This window comes from Zootoca vivipara, chromosome 5, assembly GCF_965207765.1.
Source record: "Zootoca vivipara chromosome 5, rZooViv2.hap1.1, whole genome shotgun sequence".
NCBI classification, from domain to species: Eukaryota; Metazoa; Chordata; class Lepidosauria; order Squamata; family Lacertidae; genus Zootoca; species Zootoca vivipara.
In genome coordinates, this window is record NC_142588.1 from 52132302 (window position 1) to 52151072 (window position 18771).

General features: G+C 42.7%; 1 protein-coding gene across 3 annotated transcripts in view; it reads left to right on the forward strand.

Annotated features, from left to right (window-relative positions):
• The first annotated feature begins 481 nt into the window (after positions 1 to 481).
• CFAP43 (cilia and flagella associated protein 43) overlaps positions 482 to 18771 on the forward strand; it is a 52957-nt gene continuing 34667 nt past the window's right edge. For 2 of the 3 annotated variants that reach the window (XM_060274723.2, XM_088670640.1), the window contains exons 1-14: positions 482 to 680; positions 2283 to 2536; positions 4410 to 4506; positions 5751 to 5918; positions 7434 to 7584; positions 7806 to 7965; positions 9211 to 9261; positions 10725 to 10804; positions 12151 to 12282; positions 13429 to 13545; positions 16263 to 16343; positions 16884 to 17032; positions 17736 to 17839; positions 18073 to 18213. In XM_060274723.2, coding sequence (XP_060130706.2) covers positions 616 to 680; positions 2283 to 2536; positions 4410 to 4506; positions 5751 to 5918; positions 7434 to 7584; positions 7806 to 7965; positions 9211 to 9261; positions 10725 to 10804; positions 12151 to 12282; positions 13429 to 13545; positions 16263 to 16343; positions 16884 to 17032; positions 17736 to 17839; positions 18073 to 18213 — 1750 coding nt within the window. In that variant the 5' untranslated portion in view covers positions 482 to 615. The remainder of the gene's footprint in view (positions 681 to 2282; positions 2537 to 4409; positions 4507 to 5750; positions 5919 to 7433; positions 7585 to 7805; positions 7966 to 9210; positions 9262 to 10724; positions 10805 to 12150; positions 12283 to 13428; positions 13546 to 16262; positions 16344 to 16883; positions 17033 to 17735; positions 17840 to 18072; positions 18214 to 18771) is intronic. The other variant, XM_035134003.3, reaches the window with a different exon arrangement.

Genomic DNA, 18771 nt, shown 5'->3' on the forward strand with positions numbered 1-18771 from the left:
AAAAGACATTATTAGCATCACTTGTGAAAATGCCCCCAGTGTTGTTGTTGTTGTTTAAGCACCCGAACATTTGTCATTTTTATTGTCGTTTGATTACACTAGCATAACAATAAACACAATTTGAATAAAACGCGATTAGAGCTAGACATGTTTACTCAGAGGTCAGTCAGTCCCACTTAAGTTTCGACAGGACTGATTCTCAGTTGTGTATAGATCGAGGGCAGCCTGAATATTTTAAAGATGAAAATAATTTATTTTAAAAAAGTGTTCCTGGTTTCGTCGTCTCATCTCATGCATGTTTCCTGGGCAGTAAATTCCACAACGTGGGAGCCGACCTCCATAGGTCCCCCATAGCATGAGGGGCAGGAAGACAGAGAGAGAGAGAGAGAGCGCTACGTCATCCAGCGAAGAGGCTTCTCAGAGGTTGGCTCTGGAAATAATCCCGCCTTCCCCGCGCGCGGAAGGAGTCAGTCATGCTCGGAACACGAGAACTGAAACGCCAAGCGGGGCGGGGCGGGTCAGGAACGGAAAGCCCATCTTAGCCAATGGTAGGAGCTGCCTGGTGTTGCTAGGAGACGGGTACAAACTGCTCCGGACAGCTCTCTCGCGGGTACCATGGACGGTGGGAAGTTGGGCGGCCGCCGCCCAGGCTCCGGTCACAGAGCTGAACTCGAAGTGAGGTGCGAAGGGGAGCGAGCGGGGGGAAGACTTGCCTGGTGTTTCTTGTGTCCAAAAAAACCCCTCCCTCTGCGTACGGCCGCCTTCGCTAAGGTGACGCACGCCACACGCTTTGGACCGCACGCGCCGGCTGGGGCTGATGGGAGTTGTAGTGCAAAGCGTCTGCGGGCGCCACCTTGGCGAAGGCCGCTATGCACGATTATTTGGAAGAGAGTTCTGCTGAGCTCAGTGGGGCTGATGCCTAAACGGACGATAATGCAGAGGATTTGCTCTGTAAGACCCCGTCCTTCCCTCTCGTAGCTTGTCTTCCAAAGCTTCCCACCCACCTTCCCGAAGCCTTTATTTCCCCCAGGGTGGCTCACACTTCTTTGTGCCTCAGTTTGAATCAGTACTCTGGGTTTCATATCATTAACGTCCCTTTCTTCAGGAATGTAGGTACAGGAAAGCTAGCTAGACCTTGGGGGGGACACACCAATCTGAATTAAGAGGTAAAAATATATGCTGTGGTTTTTAAATGTTAGTAGCCTATTGATGGGACCCAGGTGGCGCTGTGGGTTAAACCACAGAGTCTAGGGCTTGCTGATCAGAAGGTCAGCGGTGAGCTCCCGTTGCTCGGTCCCAGCTCCTGCCCACCTAGCAGTTTGAAAGCACATCAAAGTGCAAGTAGATAAATAGGGACCGCTCCGGTGGGAAGGTAAACGGCGTTTCCGTGCGCTGCTCTGGTTTTCCAGAAGCAGCTTTGTCATGCTGGCCACAAGACCCGGAAGCTGTCTGCGGACAAATGCTGGCTCCCTTGGCCTATAGAGCGAGATGAGCGCCACAACCCCAGAGTCGGACACGACTGGACCTGATGGTCAGGGGCCCCTTTACCTTTACCTAGCCTATTGATAACGACAAAGGAAGTCTGGTTTTATTCCCTCAACCCTGTATATAATCTGCTTTTCATTCTTCTTTATGATGGTGCTAACACAGCAAATAAATCTATTGAAGTCCCAAGTAATTCCAGCTATCTGTCTTGTCATTCATTCAATATAATGAATGAAGGCAGATATAACAACACTCCTGTAAATAACAAGATATTGCCAGTGTAATAACAAAGAGGTGGTTTCTGTGTCCCATGTTCTTTTAAAGTGAAGCTTTAGATAAACTCTGATACACCCCATTTCACAGTCCTTTCCAGTACTATTTTCAGAGTCTGTCTTTATGTTCTTATTGGAGGGGGGGTTATTTTTTTTTAGTTACTAATTAAGTTGCAAAATTTCTAAATATCGTACAATCTATTACTGCTTTCTGTTTTTCTTCACTTTCAATATTGTTATGCATTTTCCATTCTGCAGCTTTTTGTTTGCAGTAGGTGAACCATAAATAAATTATATTTGCATTCATTCAATTTAAACTGAGGGGAAGTGCTGTTACATCTTTTTCAAATCTGTTTTCTAGTTGCAGGTTGTGTATGTAATTAGTGAACACAAACAACAGTGGTTTTCCTCAGTGGAAACTTTGTTTTTTGCCTCATTATCCACTTTGCAAAAAACAAAACTCTTGTTTCTTTTAAAATGTCATATAATCCTAACTTTCTTTCTTTCTTTCTCCACCCCTTCAAGATGGGTACAAGGATTCCCCAACAGGAATGTTGGCTTTGTCACCAAAAGAACTGTCTGCTATCCTTGTGGCAATTACATAATATTTATTAACATTGAAACACTGGAGAGATCCATCTTGCGGTGTCACAGTGGAAAGGTAGAAGCTTTTGCAGTGAACCCACAGCAGAATGTCGTTGCTTATTCAGACAGGCAGCTGAAACCTGTGATTCACATCCACAGTTATCCAGGTCTAAAGAGACAGGCCAAATTAAAAGGTGGGTCTGATGGTTAATCGAAACCATCTTGAAATGTTTTTTTAGGAATTTAGTGTGGGGAGGGCATAAGAGTTGTGCTAGATCAGGCCAAAAGTCTATAGCAGGGGTCAGCAACCTGAGGCCCATTGGCCGGAAGCGGCCCACGGAGGTCGTTTGACTGGGCCATGAGCCGCCCCCGAACCGAGCCGCCCGCTTGTGTGTGGCACTAAACCGGCGCAGTGCAGCATGGCGACTCGCTTCCATGGCATCGGAAACCGCATCTGCGTGAGCGCAGACGCCAAAAACCACAGGCCCGCAGACGCCAAAAATTGTGGGCGCGCACACAATCCGGTCCACAGAGAGATCTCCACAGGACCGATCCGGCCCAGTTAAGATAAACCTTGCTGATCCCTGCTCTATACAATCCAGCATTCTCTTATTACAATGGCCATTGATATGTCTCTGAGAAGTCCACAAGCTGGACATGAGTGCAATAGCATGGGAACCTGTAGGTCATATGACTAGTAGCAATTGATATCTTCCACGAATTTGTCTCATTCTCATCCCACTTGAAGACTACCACGACATATTGTGGTAGCAAATTATACTCATACTGTTATGATAAGATACTTGATGCTTATAATTTTATAGTATTAAAATGTTCAGAGATCAACTAAGTAGCATGTGAATATTTACATTTGTGTGTTGCCTTATTCCTTAGAAATTGTGCAGATCTTGAGCTTGCATAGAATAAGCTTTTCACGGGGCTTTAAAAACATTAATGTTTTTAAAGCCCCATGAAAAGCTTATTCCATGCAAGCCTCTAAAAGAAAGAAAGGCTGGGTAAAAGAGACCTTGGAATGTTATTGCATGATATTCATGCAGTGGGATCAAGATAAAATACAAAAAGCCCACGAATCTACTCAATATGAGATCTGCAGAGACTAGTTTTGTGATGTATAATTTCATTAAAAATGGAGCAAGTTGAGAAGGGGATTGGAGACCAGTTACATTTGATTAAAGAGAGGGGGAACAAATGCAACCTGACCATTGCAGATTGATAAAAAATAATATTGTTCTAGAGCAGGCATCCCCAAACTGCGGCCCTCCAGATGTTTTGGCCTACAACTCCCACGATTCCTAGCTAGCAGGACCAGTGGTCAGGGAAGACGGGAATTGTAGTCCAAAACATCTGGAGGGCCGAAGTTTGGGGACACCTGTTCTAGAGATTCTACACCTGCAGTAAATACTTTCAATACGGTAAGTGCTAGAAGAGTTCAAATAATTCATATTGTTTCATGCCCCCCCATCTCTGAGCGGGGTGAGATTCCAGGGATGTGCCTGTCTTTCTGGTGTCTTTATGATATGTGGTTTATTTACACGTACTGTATATACTACTTGATTGAGCCTACGATGGAGGGATTCACAGCACCCCGAAATGATCTTGTGTCTCCCATAGCTGTAGCCTTCAATTCTAACAGAAATCAAACACCATGCTCTGACTCTTTCTCCAGCTTGCTGCCTTTATTCTAGCTTACATTGCAACCCAAAACTCTACACTCCACTCTAGCTTTGTCCTTCTCAATATCTGTAAGTTGAAAGAGGGCCCCCACCCCACCCTTTTGGTGTCTCACACCAGCCTCTTAATCCCCATCACAACAGAAAGCTATCTTGGCTTGACTAGCTTTTAACACTTTTAACACTTGGTAAACAAAACCACCAGGGTTGTACAGATTTGTACATAATGTTTACTATAACACTCTAGTGAAAGAAAAATAAACTTCCTCCTATGTTGGCAAGACAAAGCCCTATATGATATGGTATATGGTATGATAGGAAATAGCACAACAGCATGAAGCTGCAGAGACTAAATCCATGCTATTTTATGTTTCAGGGCAAGCCAGCCTGGACTACACCTTGCTTGCATTCAGTTACACGGGTCCTTACCTGGCCAGTTACTCCTCACTCCCAGACTTTTCCCTTACAATATGGTAAGAGTGGGATAGATTGTTTATATTGTATTGTATTATATTATATTATATTATATTATATTATCATAGTATTAGCTACTTAATAATTCATATTACTTACTAATAGATCCCTTGCTGTCTGTAGCTAATTAGACACCTAAGTCAAAAATAGGAATGTCTTCATTTTTGCATAATACAGGCAACTCACCATTTGCACGTGATTGGCACATGCACAACTGTTGACATGTGTGCCATTTTTGGCACCTCAAGGGGGCAGCATGGACTTATACATGTCCCGCTGACATGTGTGGTGCCTTGGAATGGAACCCCCATGCAAATCCATTCATGCAAACAGAGGTGCAGGCAGTGAGCCTATGGCCTTAAAAAGTACTCTCTGACTTTCAAAACACTTTGTTCAAGTGACCACGCTTTTGCCTGAAAACCACAAGTTAAATTCACTGTGCACAAGTTAGGGGGATTGGTTAGACACTTTCTTGTCATTTTAGGTTACAATTCTATCCCTACTTATTTGGGAGCAAGCCCCCTTGAACTCATTGGGACTTACAGTGGTACCTTGTTTCTTGAACTTAATCTGTTCTGGGAGTCCGTTTGGCTCCCAAAACCGTTCAAAAACCAAGGCGTGGCATCTGATTGACTGCAGGATCTTCCTGCACTCAAGCGGAAGCCGCATCGAAAGTTTGACTTCTGAAAAACGTTTGCAAACCGGAACACTTACTTCCAGGTTTGCGGAGTTCGGGAGTCAATTTGTTTGGGAGCCAAGCTGTTCGAGAACCAAGGTACCACTGTACTTCCTAATAGACATGCATATAATTGCACTGTTAATTGCTTTCAATTACAGTGGTACCTCGAGTTACAAACGTCTCAGGTTAAAACGCCTCAGGTTACAAACTCCGCTAACCTGGAAGAGTTACCTCGAGTTGAGAACTTTGCCCCAGGATGAGAATGGAAACCGTGTGCCGGCGGCAGCAAGAGGCCCCATTAGCAAAAGCACGCCTCTAGTTAAGAACAGTTTCAGGTTAAGAACGGACCTCCGGAACGAATTAAGTTTGTAACTAGAGGTACCACTGTAATCCTCTTTTGCTGGCATTCTATCTGATTTTTATTTTAGTTTTAGACTGTATTATTTAGAGCTTGTTTTATGGTGTGATTTTATGTTTTCGGTTATAGAGATGCCGAATATAAATTTACCAAAAAAATTCAGAATAATAAAATTAATATTTTTGCTTTCTTTCATTTTTGATTAGGGACTGGAACAAAAAAGTTGTTTTGTGCAGTCAATCACAGATGGGAGTAGAAGTGACCGCAATGAGTTTCAACCCCATGAGCTGGCACCAGTTGTGTTTATATAATGGGACTTCTGTTACACTTTGGACCATTGAGCGCAATAATGAAGAGCACATTTTGAAGTCAAAGTAAGGTTTTTAGAAAGAGATGTTTCAAATGTTACTTTTATTTTACACTGAGATTAATTTTTGTGCTAGGTAAAGAGCATTTTTGCAGCTGATAAATGGTAAAGCATGATTTCATGTGAGGGTCTACAGATTAAAGAGTTGCTATGTATATCAGGTGCCTAGTCCACGTCTCTTGGGCAAAATAAAATGTTCTGTCCTTTGCATTTTAGAAAAAGGTATTTTAGAAATACTGTATGGAGTAGCCCTCGTGGTTCCTTGTCTTTAAAAGGAAATTTTCCAACTCATTTTCTATTTGTTTTCTTACATTTATATCCTGCCCCCACTTTCCCAGTCTTCCATCATGGAACCCAACACAGTGTACATGTGGTTCCCAGACGGTCACCGATCCAAGCACTCACCTGACCCAGACTCACTTTGCTTCCACAAGGTGGCAGCTTCATGTGCCTTCAGACGGTGCCCCTGGACTTTAATAGTGATGTTTTAGATTGAGTGCCAGTCCTCAGGCATATGTTCACATTATGCTTAATGCGCTCCCAATGTGCTCCCACTGCTCGTTTTTGAAGCCGCATTCACATGACATAAGCCACAGTCCATATTAGCAGTGGCGGAGGAAGTGGGGGGCGGGGGGACAGAGCACCCCGGGTACCATCTTTGAGGGGTGACAAGAAGGCACCCCGTGGGGGGCTCGCCCTGCCACCATCATGCCACCCCAGCCACATGCGGAGGATCCTCTGCTCGCGGCTGCACCCTCTGCCACCATCCATACGGCGCTCGAGCGGCGCCGTTGGCAAACCACCTGCGGGTGCGGGTGCTGTACAGACAGAGCACGCAAGGCATCGCTCGAGCTCTGTACGGAGGCCGCAGGATCCCTCTGCCGCCGCATATTAGTCTTGTAGTTTCTTGACAAATACTGCTGTATGATTTTTTTTAAAAAAAATTCCTTAAATCAGCTTCAGTCTGATTAGAAAACTGGATGTGGAGTAAGCAGAAATGTGGAGCACATACCGTAACAGCCGCTCCACAGATGTAGATGAGTGTGCAAGAACAGATGACAGCTTAATGAGTAGGAGTTCCAGGGGGCCTGCAGGGGTGGGGAAACCAGAAAGGTCATGTGTGTCAGGTGAAAACATCTCTGCCCCCTCTCTAATGTGAACAACATCATGCAAATGCAGCTTGAATTGCAGCTGGGAGAAATGGCCTTGCTGCATTTCAGGACAGCAATAAATATATCCTATGTTGCCAAAGCTGTACCATCTAGCTATATGAGGGAAGTTTCAGCAGGCTTGGGGGAAAACCCAGAAGTACAAAAAAATATGGGGGGGGGGAAATAAAGGAGTCTTAAGAAACTTGAAACAGCCTAATGAGAACTAAGCATGCTCAGTGACTACAGATTGCTGTTGGAGGTGGAGAAGAAAAAGCTGAATGGGGTATCCTGGGAGCATGACTTCAACAGTTGCAGTCCCACTTGAATTTTCCAAATATGCTTCTTCTGTGCCATTTTTCTCATTGCTTCAGGTCAGTTACGCTTCCTGCTGAAGATGGAAATTTAGTACATGAGCAAAACAGCTTCTTCTCCCATCCCACGTACAATGATCCTTACTTTGGCCCTATTCTGCCCAATTCAGCCATTGCTGGCTTGGTAGGGGATGAAGCAGAAACATTTAAGGTAAGTTCTGCTATGGATATAACTACTTGTAATCAATATACAGGTATCTATTGCAATATCATTAATATAGGACAGCACAACTTGTCACAATACACTGAACAATTTTCCCTGTGAAAGGTAGATAACTGCAATCAATGCCAGTCAGCACTGAATGAGTAATTTCTTTTTTTTTAGTACTATTTGTTTTAGTAACTGAAACGTGTTTTTTTAAAAAATTGAAGCCTAAAGATGACATTCAACCTTATGTTCACCCTACTGCCCACTGCTGGACTCAAATCTCTGATCTGTATATGGGCTGTGAAGAAGGACATTGTTTGAAAATTGGTGCAGACACATTCAAGGCTACAGTTATCCATCAAAAGCTTTCCGCAGATGCGAAAGGTTAGTGCAATTTCAAGTCAAAGATTGTCCCCAGCCTCTTCTGATTCATTAGGATGACCAGGGTCCCTTTCAAAGAACAAGAGGGACAACTGCCTCCCCATGTTTTAGACTACATGTGATTCTTTTTCATCTGCACCTGTACCCGGACAATTCACTGGTTACACACGCTGATCTGGTACTGCTAAGCCAAATAACAACTTCGCATGTGTACAAGGTACCGAAGAAGAGATAATGGCCCCTTTGCTCCTTCTTCAGTCATTGTGCTGCTGTGGCTGCTGTGAGTTAAACACTGGTTTGGCTGAATGTGCCATCCCAGTCTGGGTTCTTGAAGTGTCTGGCTACAGACAAACCATGAGCTGTAACCAAGGTTTTTTCTTCATTTACAGCTTGTGTTTGTCTGGAGGAGACATGGCTTATGCTTGGATTCAGGCAATATGACAAGACAAACCATGTCTTAGTCTCGCAGCACCATAGCAGCAGCAGGACTGAAGGAAGAGCAGAACGGCAGCAATCTCTGCTCCAGGAGCCTGCACCCCTCAAGAATTGAGCCACACTGTAACTACTATTACAGTATAAATTAGTATGTTAGTGCCAAAGACAAAAATCCCATTTCTTCTTCTAAATGGTGACTGTTTTAAGAGTGGACCTTTGAATGTAGCTGTGAACTTAGACTCTATCATACAATTCATGCTCTAAAAATATGGAAGCCATCTTCGATTGGAATGGTGTGGGTCTCATATGGCCACTGAAATGCAGTAAATTTATATTGACAAATTGAATCCACTAGCTTCATACTTGGTGGTCTTAAAACTATTTGACCAGTGCTCCCAATATTCTGCCACATTGAACTCTCCTCATCTTCATATTTATTATTTTTAATTAATGTCATCACATGTTAAACCACCCCAATAGTTATTTCATTCTGCTGTGGACATTATTACAATGCAAACATTTCTTCTGAGAGCACATAAATGCTTTCCATCTTCAAAACTGAATAGAAGAAAAGCCAAAACATCGCCAATTGCCCATATGCCTAGACCACACATTACAACTTAAAATGAAGGTATGCAGTTCCCAAACCAAACCCCAAACTACAGTAGGTGCTACTACATTATAAAAATCTACAAGCAGGTTGGTGTAATGAGAAGCTTTTGTTTCTTTTAAACTATATCATGTCTGGTCCTCCAACACACTTGTCAATACATTGTGTAGGCCGCAACTGACATAGCCTTGTTTCCTTTCCAGCAAAAAAACGGGCAACTTTTCGATCGGTATCGCAGAGTACGAAAGCAGAAGGTATTTACTTTTTAATGCTAATTGACTTTGCAGGAAGCATCTGCAAAGGGGATTGTATGTTTCTGTCTGGTAGGAAACAGCTAATCAGAGTAGTGGTATATTTGAAATGAGGGGGTGGTGTTTTATTTGGTGACTTCATCAGAAAACTCTCCAGTGTCAGCAGTAGAATTGGATGGCAACAAAAATGAACTGTCCAGATGCAAATTCCTCCTCCAAAAGTTTTATGAATGATAATCCATTATCAAAGTACTGTACTAAATATTGTACACTGAAAAATAGGTATACTGAAGAATAGTACTGTAAGAAGGAGAGGTTCTCTCACTCTGTGTAATAAAGAGAGCATATGTGCATACAAACAAGCATTACACCATAGCAAGGATTACACCATAACATGGGTGTTTGCCACACTTTTATCAGAAAAGAGGGGTGGTAGATAGTTTTTGGAGGATTGGGAATGCTGATGGAAGAACTAGACCCTTTTGATGCTCCCATTGCTCATTTGGTTTTGTGTTATGCTTTGTGTTCTAAGAAGGACAATAGGGATTAAAATAGTAGGAATAAAGCTGAATAATCACAAAGGGGCCAAATCCTGAAGGGTTTCAGGCAGGTGTGTGACAGGGGAGGTTCATTATCACTTTTGATTAAATCATTTTTGCTCCCTCTGTTAACTTTTACTTTTTAAAGTTGTTTCTTGATAAAGCGAAACTGCATTTTTGGCTTTATTTTGAAGGGAGCAGAAGCTTCAGCCCTCCTTCTGTTTATCTTCTTAATTCAGGCCTTCACCCCCAGTTGCAAAAAGAAGGTCACAGCCATGCTTTCTACTATGGGCTCATTATTGCCCATAATCCCTTTGTGGCAGACCAGGCCCTTGGAATCCTAAACATATTTCTCTATGGAAAAATGTGGCAGTGCAAATTTTCAAAAAGTGCAAACCCAAGTGGCTATAGAAGGTTCATGGCCTCTATGACATAACCATGGTTCATTTTGTGATGGTCCAGGATCCTTTACTTGTGGTGATCCTTGTTTCAACAAAGTGACACACTCTACAAGGAAATAAATAAGCCTGTGAGGCTGTATCCTGGCATTAAATACAATTTTTGACTCGTGGGAATTTTGTTAGGTCTGTATATGTAAATGAATCAGTGCCTGATCCGCACTTCCCAGACTAATATGCAGCTCAGATTGCTGTTAGGCTTGGGGTTTTGTGCTTCTTCAGATGTTTTGATACACATTTTATGTGCCCTTTGATACATTTTTTGAGCCAAAAACTGTATTATTGTTCTTAAAACAAAACCTTAGAATGGTGCAGAAATGGGTTGGAATGGACTTATAAAACTGAAACAGACGAAAAATCCCTCCTTCCCTGTTCCTTATTATTCCACAGTACTGAATGGCAGTACTGCCTTTGGAGATTAGATTTTAAATTTTAAAAATCTCTTTTATTTTATTAATTATTTTTGTAGCTGAAGAAAGGAAGGAAGCTCAGAATGTCAGACTGCTTGCCATGGCACTTCATAAAGATGGACTCTATGCAGCTGGAAATGTATGTAAGGCACCATTTGGTAGAGGACTGTAGCCTCATTGTGAGTGCCAGCCAGCCAAACTCCAATGTTAGCTTTAGTCCTATGCTAATTGCAGGTGTGCAGGCTGGATTCAGACTGGAACAACATTGAGGGTCAGGGTGTGAAAGCCCCCATCCCCCCCCTAGTCCTGACCTGTTTTGAGCTCTAAAAATAGCTATTTCTGCAAGAAAAAATGTGCATTCCAGAGCAAAGGATTTGTGATAGGATGAGAGAGAGAGAGAGAGAGAGAGAGAGAGAGAGAGAGAGAGAGAGAGAGAGAGAGAGAGAGAGAGACTTGCCTAAGGTCACATAGTAAGCTCATGGGGACTTTGATCTGTAGCTCAGTCACTTAGTTGCTATGCTACACTGGCTCACAGGCATCAGCCACACCCTTCTGCTAATTCCCCACCCACTGCCATAATATGCCATCCTGGGAGTTGCACCAAATATAAACACAGAAACTTGTTGCGTATACCTAGATAGAAGGCATTGGAGATGGTGACTGAGTATTGGCCCGAATATAAAGCCACACTTTTTTCTCAAATTCGGGCCATGAAAACTTGAAATGCAGCTTATATTTGCCACCTTACTGCACGGCTTACCCACCATCACCACCAGGAAGCAGCCCAGGAGCGCTGGGCAGTGGCACGCTACCCGCCCAGGCGCCAGAAAGAAGAGGGAGGCCGCCGGCAAAGCAGCATGGCTCCCCGCTCCAGAGAGCAGCCCGGGAGCGTGGGGCAGTGGTGCGTGACCTGCCGTAAGGAGGGGGGAGGCCGGAGGCCGCCCGCAAAGCAGTGCCCCCCCTGGGGGCAGTCTGGGAGTGCGCAGCCCACCCACCGCTCCCAAGCCTCCCTCAACGTCAGCTTGGGGAGGTAGTGCCGGGAGTCGGTAGTGCTGGGAGGTGTGCTGCACCCGCGAATAAACCTTGAATTTTAAAGGTGCGGGTTATTTGTCGGTGTGTCTTATATTCGGGCCAATACCTCTTAATTATTATTACTTCCTTCTTTTTTAAGTAGCCACAGGATGGCAAACAAATTTGGTTGGAGCTAGAGCACTGACAGGGAAGAGCTTAATCTTTCTCCCTGCACCATGATCCCAATTTAAATTGCCCCTCTCTAATTTGCTGTTTTCCCATCCCATAAGGGGCAAATGCATGTACATTTTCACTAATAGTGTGTTGGGAGGGTATTATTTAGATAATAATTAGGAAAACAGGATTGGAAAACACAGGATCGGGAAAACACTGTCCCTATTTAATTCCACCTAGCTGGTTGCTATGCTGTCTTGCTAATTATGCTTTTTAAGATTTGTGTCTGTTTTTGCCTAGGATGGCGTTGTGCGTTTATACAAATTCAAAGGCAACAGTTTTCAGATGGAGGACTGTCTGGAAGTGGAAGAGCCCATAACAAATCTTATCTTCTCCCCTGACTACTATTACTTATTAGTAGAAACAGAAAAGGTATATTGTGAAAGGCAAAGTTGCTGCCTTACATTGGGATATTTTAAAAAGTGAGCTCATAATCAGTACAATGTGGGGTCTATCATAGTCAACAGAAGTGCAGCTAATGTAGGAAATAATCAAATAGTGCTGGATACTGATTTTGCATCTGATTTTAATATTTGCCTTAACATGCAAATGAGGATTGAGGTATGAAATTCAGAAGATTAATTCATATATCTAAAATAAACTTTTAACCACTTACCACAACTCTGTAATTGGGAGCAAAAAGGCTGGGGGGGAACCCATGGTGGAGTGTGTATATGTGTGTCTCTGCTTGCCTGAATATGTGTGCATGCCTGCTTGCTTATATGCCCACCTCTTTATATCTTTCTCTGCCTGCTTGAATGTATCTGTGCTTGTCTGCTAATATATTGTTCCCCCACTGAGTGAGTGTGTGTGTATCTATGGTATGGGCGGGGTGTGTGTGTCTGTCTGTGTATACATGTGCTTTGTAGGAATTAATATATGGGTTATGTGTTGGTTATGCCCACTTTGGTCACATCCACATGGCATTTGGCCCCTGGAAGGATGGCAAATCCTCAATGTGACGCTCAGGTTAGCCACTCTGTATTAAAGCCCTGGAAAGGTAAGATGGCTTTACCTGGCACTGAGAATATAACATCATGGGCACCCACTGAGCCTCTCTGGGCTGAGAATTCCACAACCATATTGGCAGTCCACCACGGAAAAGTCCCTTCCTTTAATAGCCACCCACTACACTTCACCTGGCAGGGACATCTGGAGAAGGGCTGTTTAAAAAGATCTCAGAGTCTGGGCACTTTACACCTCCTATCTTTCTTCTTCTGAGAAAATAGCTACCAGCATTTCCTTACTGTGCTCTGCCATATTAGCAGTAAATCAGGATCAAAAAAGTAGTCAGATGTCAATGAAATTGCATGGTGTTAGTGTGACAGCCAGTTTTTCAGTCCTTTATGAAAACACATAAAATAATTGAATCATATAACCTGATGTTTGTCAATTTGAGTTCAAATATACTTCTCAACTTCTAAAAAAGAAAATTGAGAAAGATAGGTGCATTTTTCTCAAAAAATTTAGGATATGCTTTTTCTGTCCTCATAATAGATTATCATATCCACTTAACAGGGATCACTCTTCGCTTTTAATCCTAATGATAATGAAGACATTATCGAGATAGTGGATTCCAGTGTAAGCCATTTTGTAGGAGCTGGGTTTCTTGTTCCAGGAAACAAGCACTGTGTGGTAAGGAACTCTTATTTTCCAAATAACAGAAGAGAGAAACCAGCATTTTTTAATGCACTGTCACAACCTTTGCCAGCTTGCAGTCCTCCAGATGTTTTGGACTACAACTTCCCTTAGCTATAGGAATTGTGCTCTAAAATAGCTAGAGGCCACCCAGTTGGGAAAAGGCTGCACCATCATCTTGTGAAGGCTATTACAATTCAAGATTCCAAATGAGATCCGAAAACCTATTTCCATATTGATAGTTCTACTTTGACGTTTTTATCTTATTAATTTTACAAAGCACTGTAAGCAGTTGGATAAGGCAGGCTATAAATAAAAACTAAATACAGGCGGTGACCATTTTTGGCTTGTCCAATTGACATGTGATCACCAATGCATGGGTCCTTTTGGACCCAGAAGAGGGCGGAATGGGGGTGTAATGGGGCAGGGTGGGCTTATGCGTGCTCTGCCAAATGTACGTGGGGGCTGGGAACAAGCCCCCCGCACAAAATGGTCACCACCTGTAACAAACAAATACAGTGGAACCTTGGTTGTCGAACTTAATCCGTTCCGGAAGTCTGCTTGACTCCTGAAACATTCGAAAACCAAGGTGCAGCTTGCAATTGCCGCAGGTGCCCCGGAAACAATAGCCGACAGCCGCATCGGACATTCGGCTTCCGAAAAACGTTCGAAAATGGGAACACTTCTGGGTTTTTGGTGTTTGGGAGCCAATTTGTTCATCAACTAAGCCATTCGAGAACCAAGGTTCCACTGTAACTAACTGGCATTTTTATTTCAATGCACATAAGCCATGCAGTGGAAGCTGTGCTAATGAGTCTTGCTTTAGTCCTGCTGCTAGAGAAGGAAGAGGATGAGGCATTTCACTAGTAAGCCAAACATAGGAGTAGGCAGGGTTGTGCTCTCCAGACCTTGCTGGACTCCAATTCCTGTCATTCCCAGACAGCATGGCAAGTGGTCAGGGATGATGGGAGTTGAAGTCTGCCAACTCTCTTCACACTGAAACTCTTGGTGCAAAGTTGTTGTATCCCTTTGCAGTGGTAGGTAGTTTAAGCACCACCTTTAGATGTCAGGCCTCTTAATAGTTAATCTCACATGACTCCCTTTTGAAATCGGTGCTTCTAGACTGTCACAGTTTTGTGAGAGGGATTCAAGTGCATACTAGAGAGAACGTTAGGTTTGTGCAGTTCAACTAAAGGGTTATGCCTTCCTAGCACAGCAAATCAAAAGAAACTGGCCTCATGGTTTAGCGAGTAATGGGGAAATGCATTAAAAATGGCGGGACAAATGAATTACTAACGGGAAGCCATATAAATGTGCTACAAGCAAATCAGGATGAATGCAAAATGAATGCCCATTGTTACATATCTGCCTGGTAAACAAATACAGTGGTACCTCTGGTTAAGAACTTAATTAGTTTCGGAGGTCCATTCTTAACCTACATTGGCTCCCAGTACGTTTCCGAGCACAATTCAAAGTGTTGGTGTTGACCTTTAAAGCCCTAAACGGCCTTGGTCCAGTATACCTGAAGGAGCGTCTCCACCCCCATCGTTCTGCCCGGACACTGAGGTCCAGCTCCGAGGGCCTTCTGGCGGTTCCCTCACTACGAGAAGCCAAGTTACAGGGAACCAGGCAGAGGGCCTTCTCGGTAGTGGCACCCACCCTGTGGAATGCCCTCCCACTAGAGGTCAAAGAGATCAACAATTACCAGACCTTTAGAAGGCATCTCAAGGCAGCCCTGTTTAGGGAAGCTTTTAATGTTTGATGGATTTCTGTATTTTAATGTTTGATGGATTTCTGTATTTTAGAATTTCTGTTTTGTTGGAAGCCGCCCAGAGTGGCTGGGAGAACCCGGCCAGATGGGCGGGGTATAAATAATAAATTATTATTATTATTAACCTGAAACTGTTCATAACCTGAGGTACCACTATAGCTAATGGGGCCTCCCGCTGCCACTGCCACGCGATTTCTGTTCCTATCCTGAAGTAAATTTCTTAATCCGACGTACTACTTCCAGGTTACCGGAGTCTGTAACCTGAAGCATTTGTAACCCAAAGTGTTTGTAACCCAAGGTACCACTGTAAGGAGATCACTAAAATCTGGAAATAGTGTAGCCACACGTAGCCCTCAGTCACAAGGTGTGTTAGCTTGCATGTCAGTAGATTGCCAACTTATTTTCTCTAAGAACTCTGTTTTGTTTTGTCTATAATAGTGTCCTGGTGAAAAAACCTTTTTAAACATCTTTGTGTTTAAATTTGGAACCGCTCTAGAAACATAGAAATGGGGTTTAGGATCTGATATTAAAAGCAAATGGGTTGCATGAGGCAAGGATCTGAACCCTCTTTCCTCCTATGGCGTAACACCTTCTAGCCCCTCTTGCTAAATACTTTCCCCCTCTTCAGAGCCAGGGTAACATCAGCTTCAGGTTTCAGAGTCCCAGATAGGATCAAAGTGCCTAGAGTGTAGTGCTGCTGGGAGGTATCCCAGGAGCCTGGTGGGGAGCTCTGAATTTCTCACTCGCAAACTTGCTTTTGCTTTCAAAGTTGGATCCAGCATACAGAATTGCTGCCATTGCGTCTGTTGACTCTTAAGTAAACTAAAGTAAACTTATTCAGTGCAAATTCAGAGCACACTGGTGTGCATAGCTAGTTTGTCAAGTCACCGAACTGATTTATTTTCAATTGTTGCTTACAGTGTTTTTTCCTCTTATATTGTAGTCTGTAGCAGAATCAGGAGAGGTACATGTTTGGCAGTTGGAAGATGGTGCTTTTGTCAGCAAGCTATCTCTACATACCTTGGTATGCACAAACAGAATTTGAGTTTGTAATTAATGTGGCATTTTATCTGTTGTCTTATTCAAGCCAGCAATACATTTGGTCCAGCAGAGAGCTAGAGTTTTGAGAGAGACCAATATTATTTTTCCTAGTAAAACAGTTTATCCAATAGGGCTTTTGGAATAGAAAAACCAAGAGTACTCTGATGGTGCTTAATGAGAAAAATGAAGAAGAATATGATATTATATATATGGATTCACTGTTTGCTATTTTACAAAGCATGCTTTTGAACTTCTATGGAATTTAAAAAAATATTTCTGGAGGATTTCCGCTTGGCAGCCATTCCGGACGGACGAGGGAATTCTCGCTCTGAGATTCCCTAGCGAAGAATTATGTTAACTAAGTATGGCCTAATAATGATCCATGCGTGATTGGTAGGATTCTTTTTCGAAACCCTATAAAAGGTAACTTACACTTGAAAAACTAAGAATCCTTGTCATCACCATAAAATGTTTTTCAAGACCCTGTCACGGTGAAATTCACTGTCATTTGTTCTTTCCATAGGTCACTGCAATGGCCTGTAGCCTTTCATGTTCATGTGTCACAGTGGGAGCTAAAAAGGGCCAGCTTTACTTTATAGATCTTACTACCATTGAAACACCTAGGGTAGTTCACCGAGTTGCCATTTCTGAGAATCGTATTCAATTTTTGCAGTAAGTATATTAAGAAAGCAGAGCAAAAAAGACTGGGCTCAACCACGAGCAGGTTTTTTTTTTTGCAGGGGCCGGTTCAGATCGCTCAGTTGTAGTTTATTGGGAGGCCTTGCATAACAAACCCACTTTCATCAAAGAGCAGACTTTTTTGCGATAAGCAAAGTGACAGAAAAACTCATTGAAAATTGTGGGATAGCACTTGCTTTGATGCAACATCATCTATCCTCCCCGAAAACAATTCAACATGGCTGCTTATTAAATAACCAACGTTTTCCAATCTCCTGCAAAGAAATTGGTATTGATGCTCAATAAATAGGTCACCTAGAAGCTCCCATATCAGTTGCCATATTTCAAGACAAAAACAATACTTAATTATGTATGGCAGCCCCTATCCTCTGGAACTCCCTGCTTATTGAGATCAAGCAGGCACCTTCACTGTACTATTTCGGGTGCCTGCTAAAAGCTTTTGTGTTTATACACACCTTCTCAGATGCTTAGAAAATTGGAGTAACTTTAGTATGTTTTAGTATTTTAACTTATGTATGTTTTAAAGTAGGGTTATATTGTTTCTTGATTTACTGTTTTATCTTTTGTAAACAGCTTTGAGGTTTTTTTTAACAATCAAGTGATGTATACTTTTAGTGAAATAAATAGTTAATAAATAATTTTTGATGTACTATATTTGTTCCTTTTCCCTCTCTAGCTATGAACAAAGTGGTCGGTTTCTCATAACATCAACAACAAATGGATATATCTTTATTTTAAATGCTCTGCCCATGGAATCATTTCAAGTCCTTGGATACGTAGGTAATACAGTACGTTCAAAATTCATGGATATTTGTTGCCTGCATATGCTAGCTGCAATATCTGCAAATGGTAACAGATATTATTTCCTGAGCATTTTTAAAGAAGATGACACTCCCCAGAAACTTTACTTGGTGTTACCTTCCCAGGGCTCCTAATATATTATACACCAATAGAAGGAATATATCATTATGATTCTCTACCTTGCTTTAAATACTGATTTCTCTTCACTTTAGCAATGACCAGTGAGATTCTTGATATAACTTCAGTCTATGATGTAGACAAGGATTCAACTGAAGTGGTTGTACTCCTTTGTCCACCGGAGATCAAAAGGGCACGAGTGGAGATATTTAATCTTCCTTCAAAGATTATTCTGGGTAAGATTGAAATATTGTGTGAAGTTCTGCTATTGTTGTGCCCTGTATTAGTCATTTTTAAAAATCACATATGCTAACTGCAAACCCATTCTCCAGGTATGGAGCCCTTCCTTGCCAAAATGGACCATCTACACACCGGGGGGGGGGGAGATTAGCAGACTAATGAGAACCCCAAGGTTCACAGCAGTACAAGCAAAGAGGGGAGGGGGAACAGGACTTGCAATATTCTGTGATCATGAAATGCTGGCTAACTGGAGGCGGGAACAGAAAACTGGAGTTGGGAGGGTGGGAATGGAATGGGATGGAACATCCTAGGAAGGGACGTGGCTAAGCAGGAGTACTCTAACCCACTCTGCAACATTTCGTTGCAGGTACTGCTTGTCCGTTAATATATATAAATTCTTTCTCTGTAGGGTAATCACAGAGAATGAAGGGAATCTAGCATAGTGGAACCAGGAACGAAAAGCAAGAAAATGGAGAACGCCTTTGCTTCTTATCTCCATATTGTCTCATTTATAGGGAGAAGTGTGAGGATGCACAGTTTGAGCTTGTCTACAC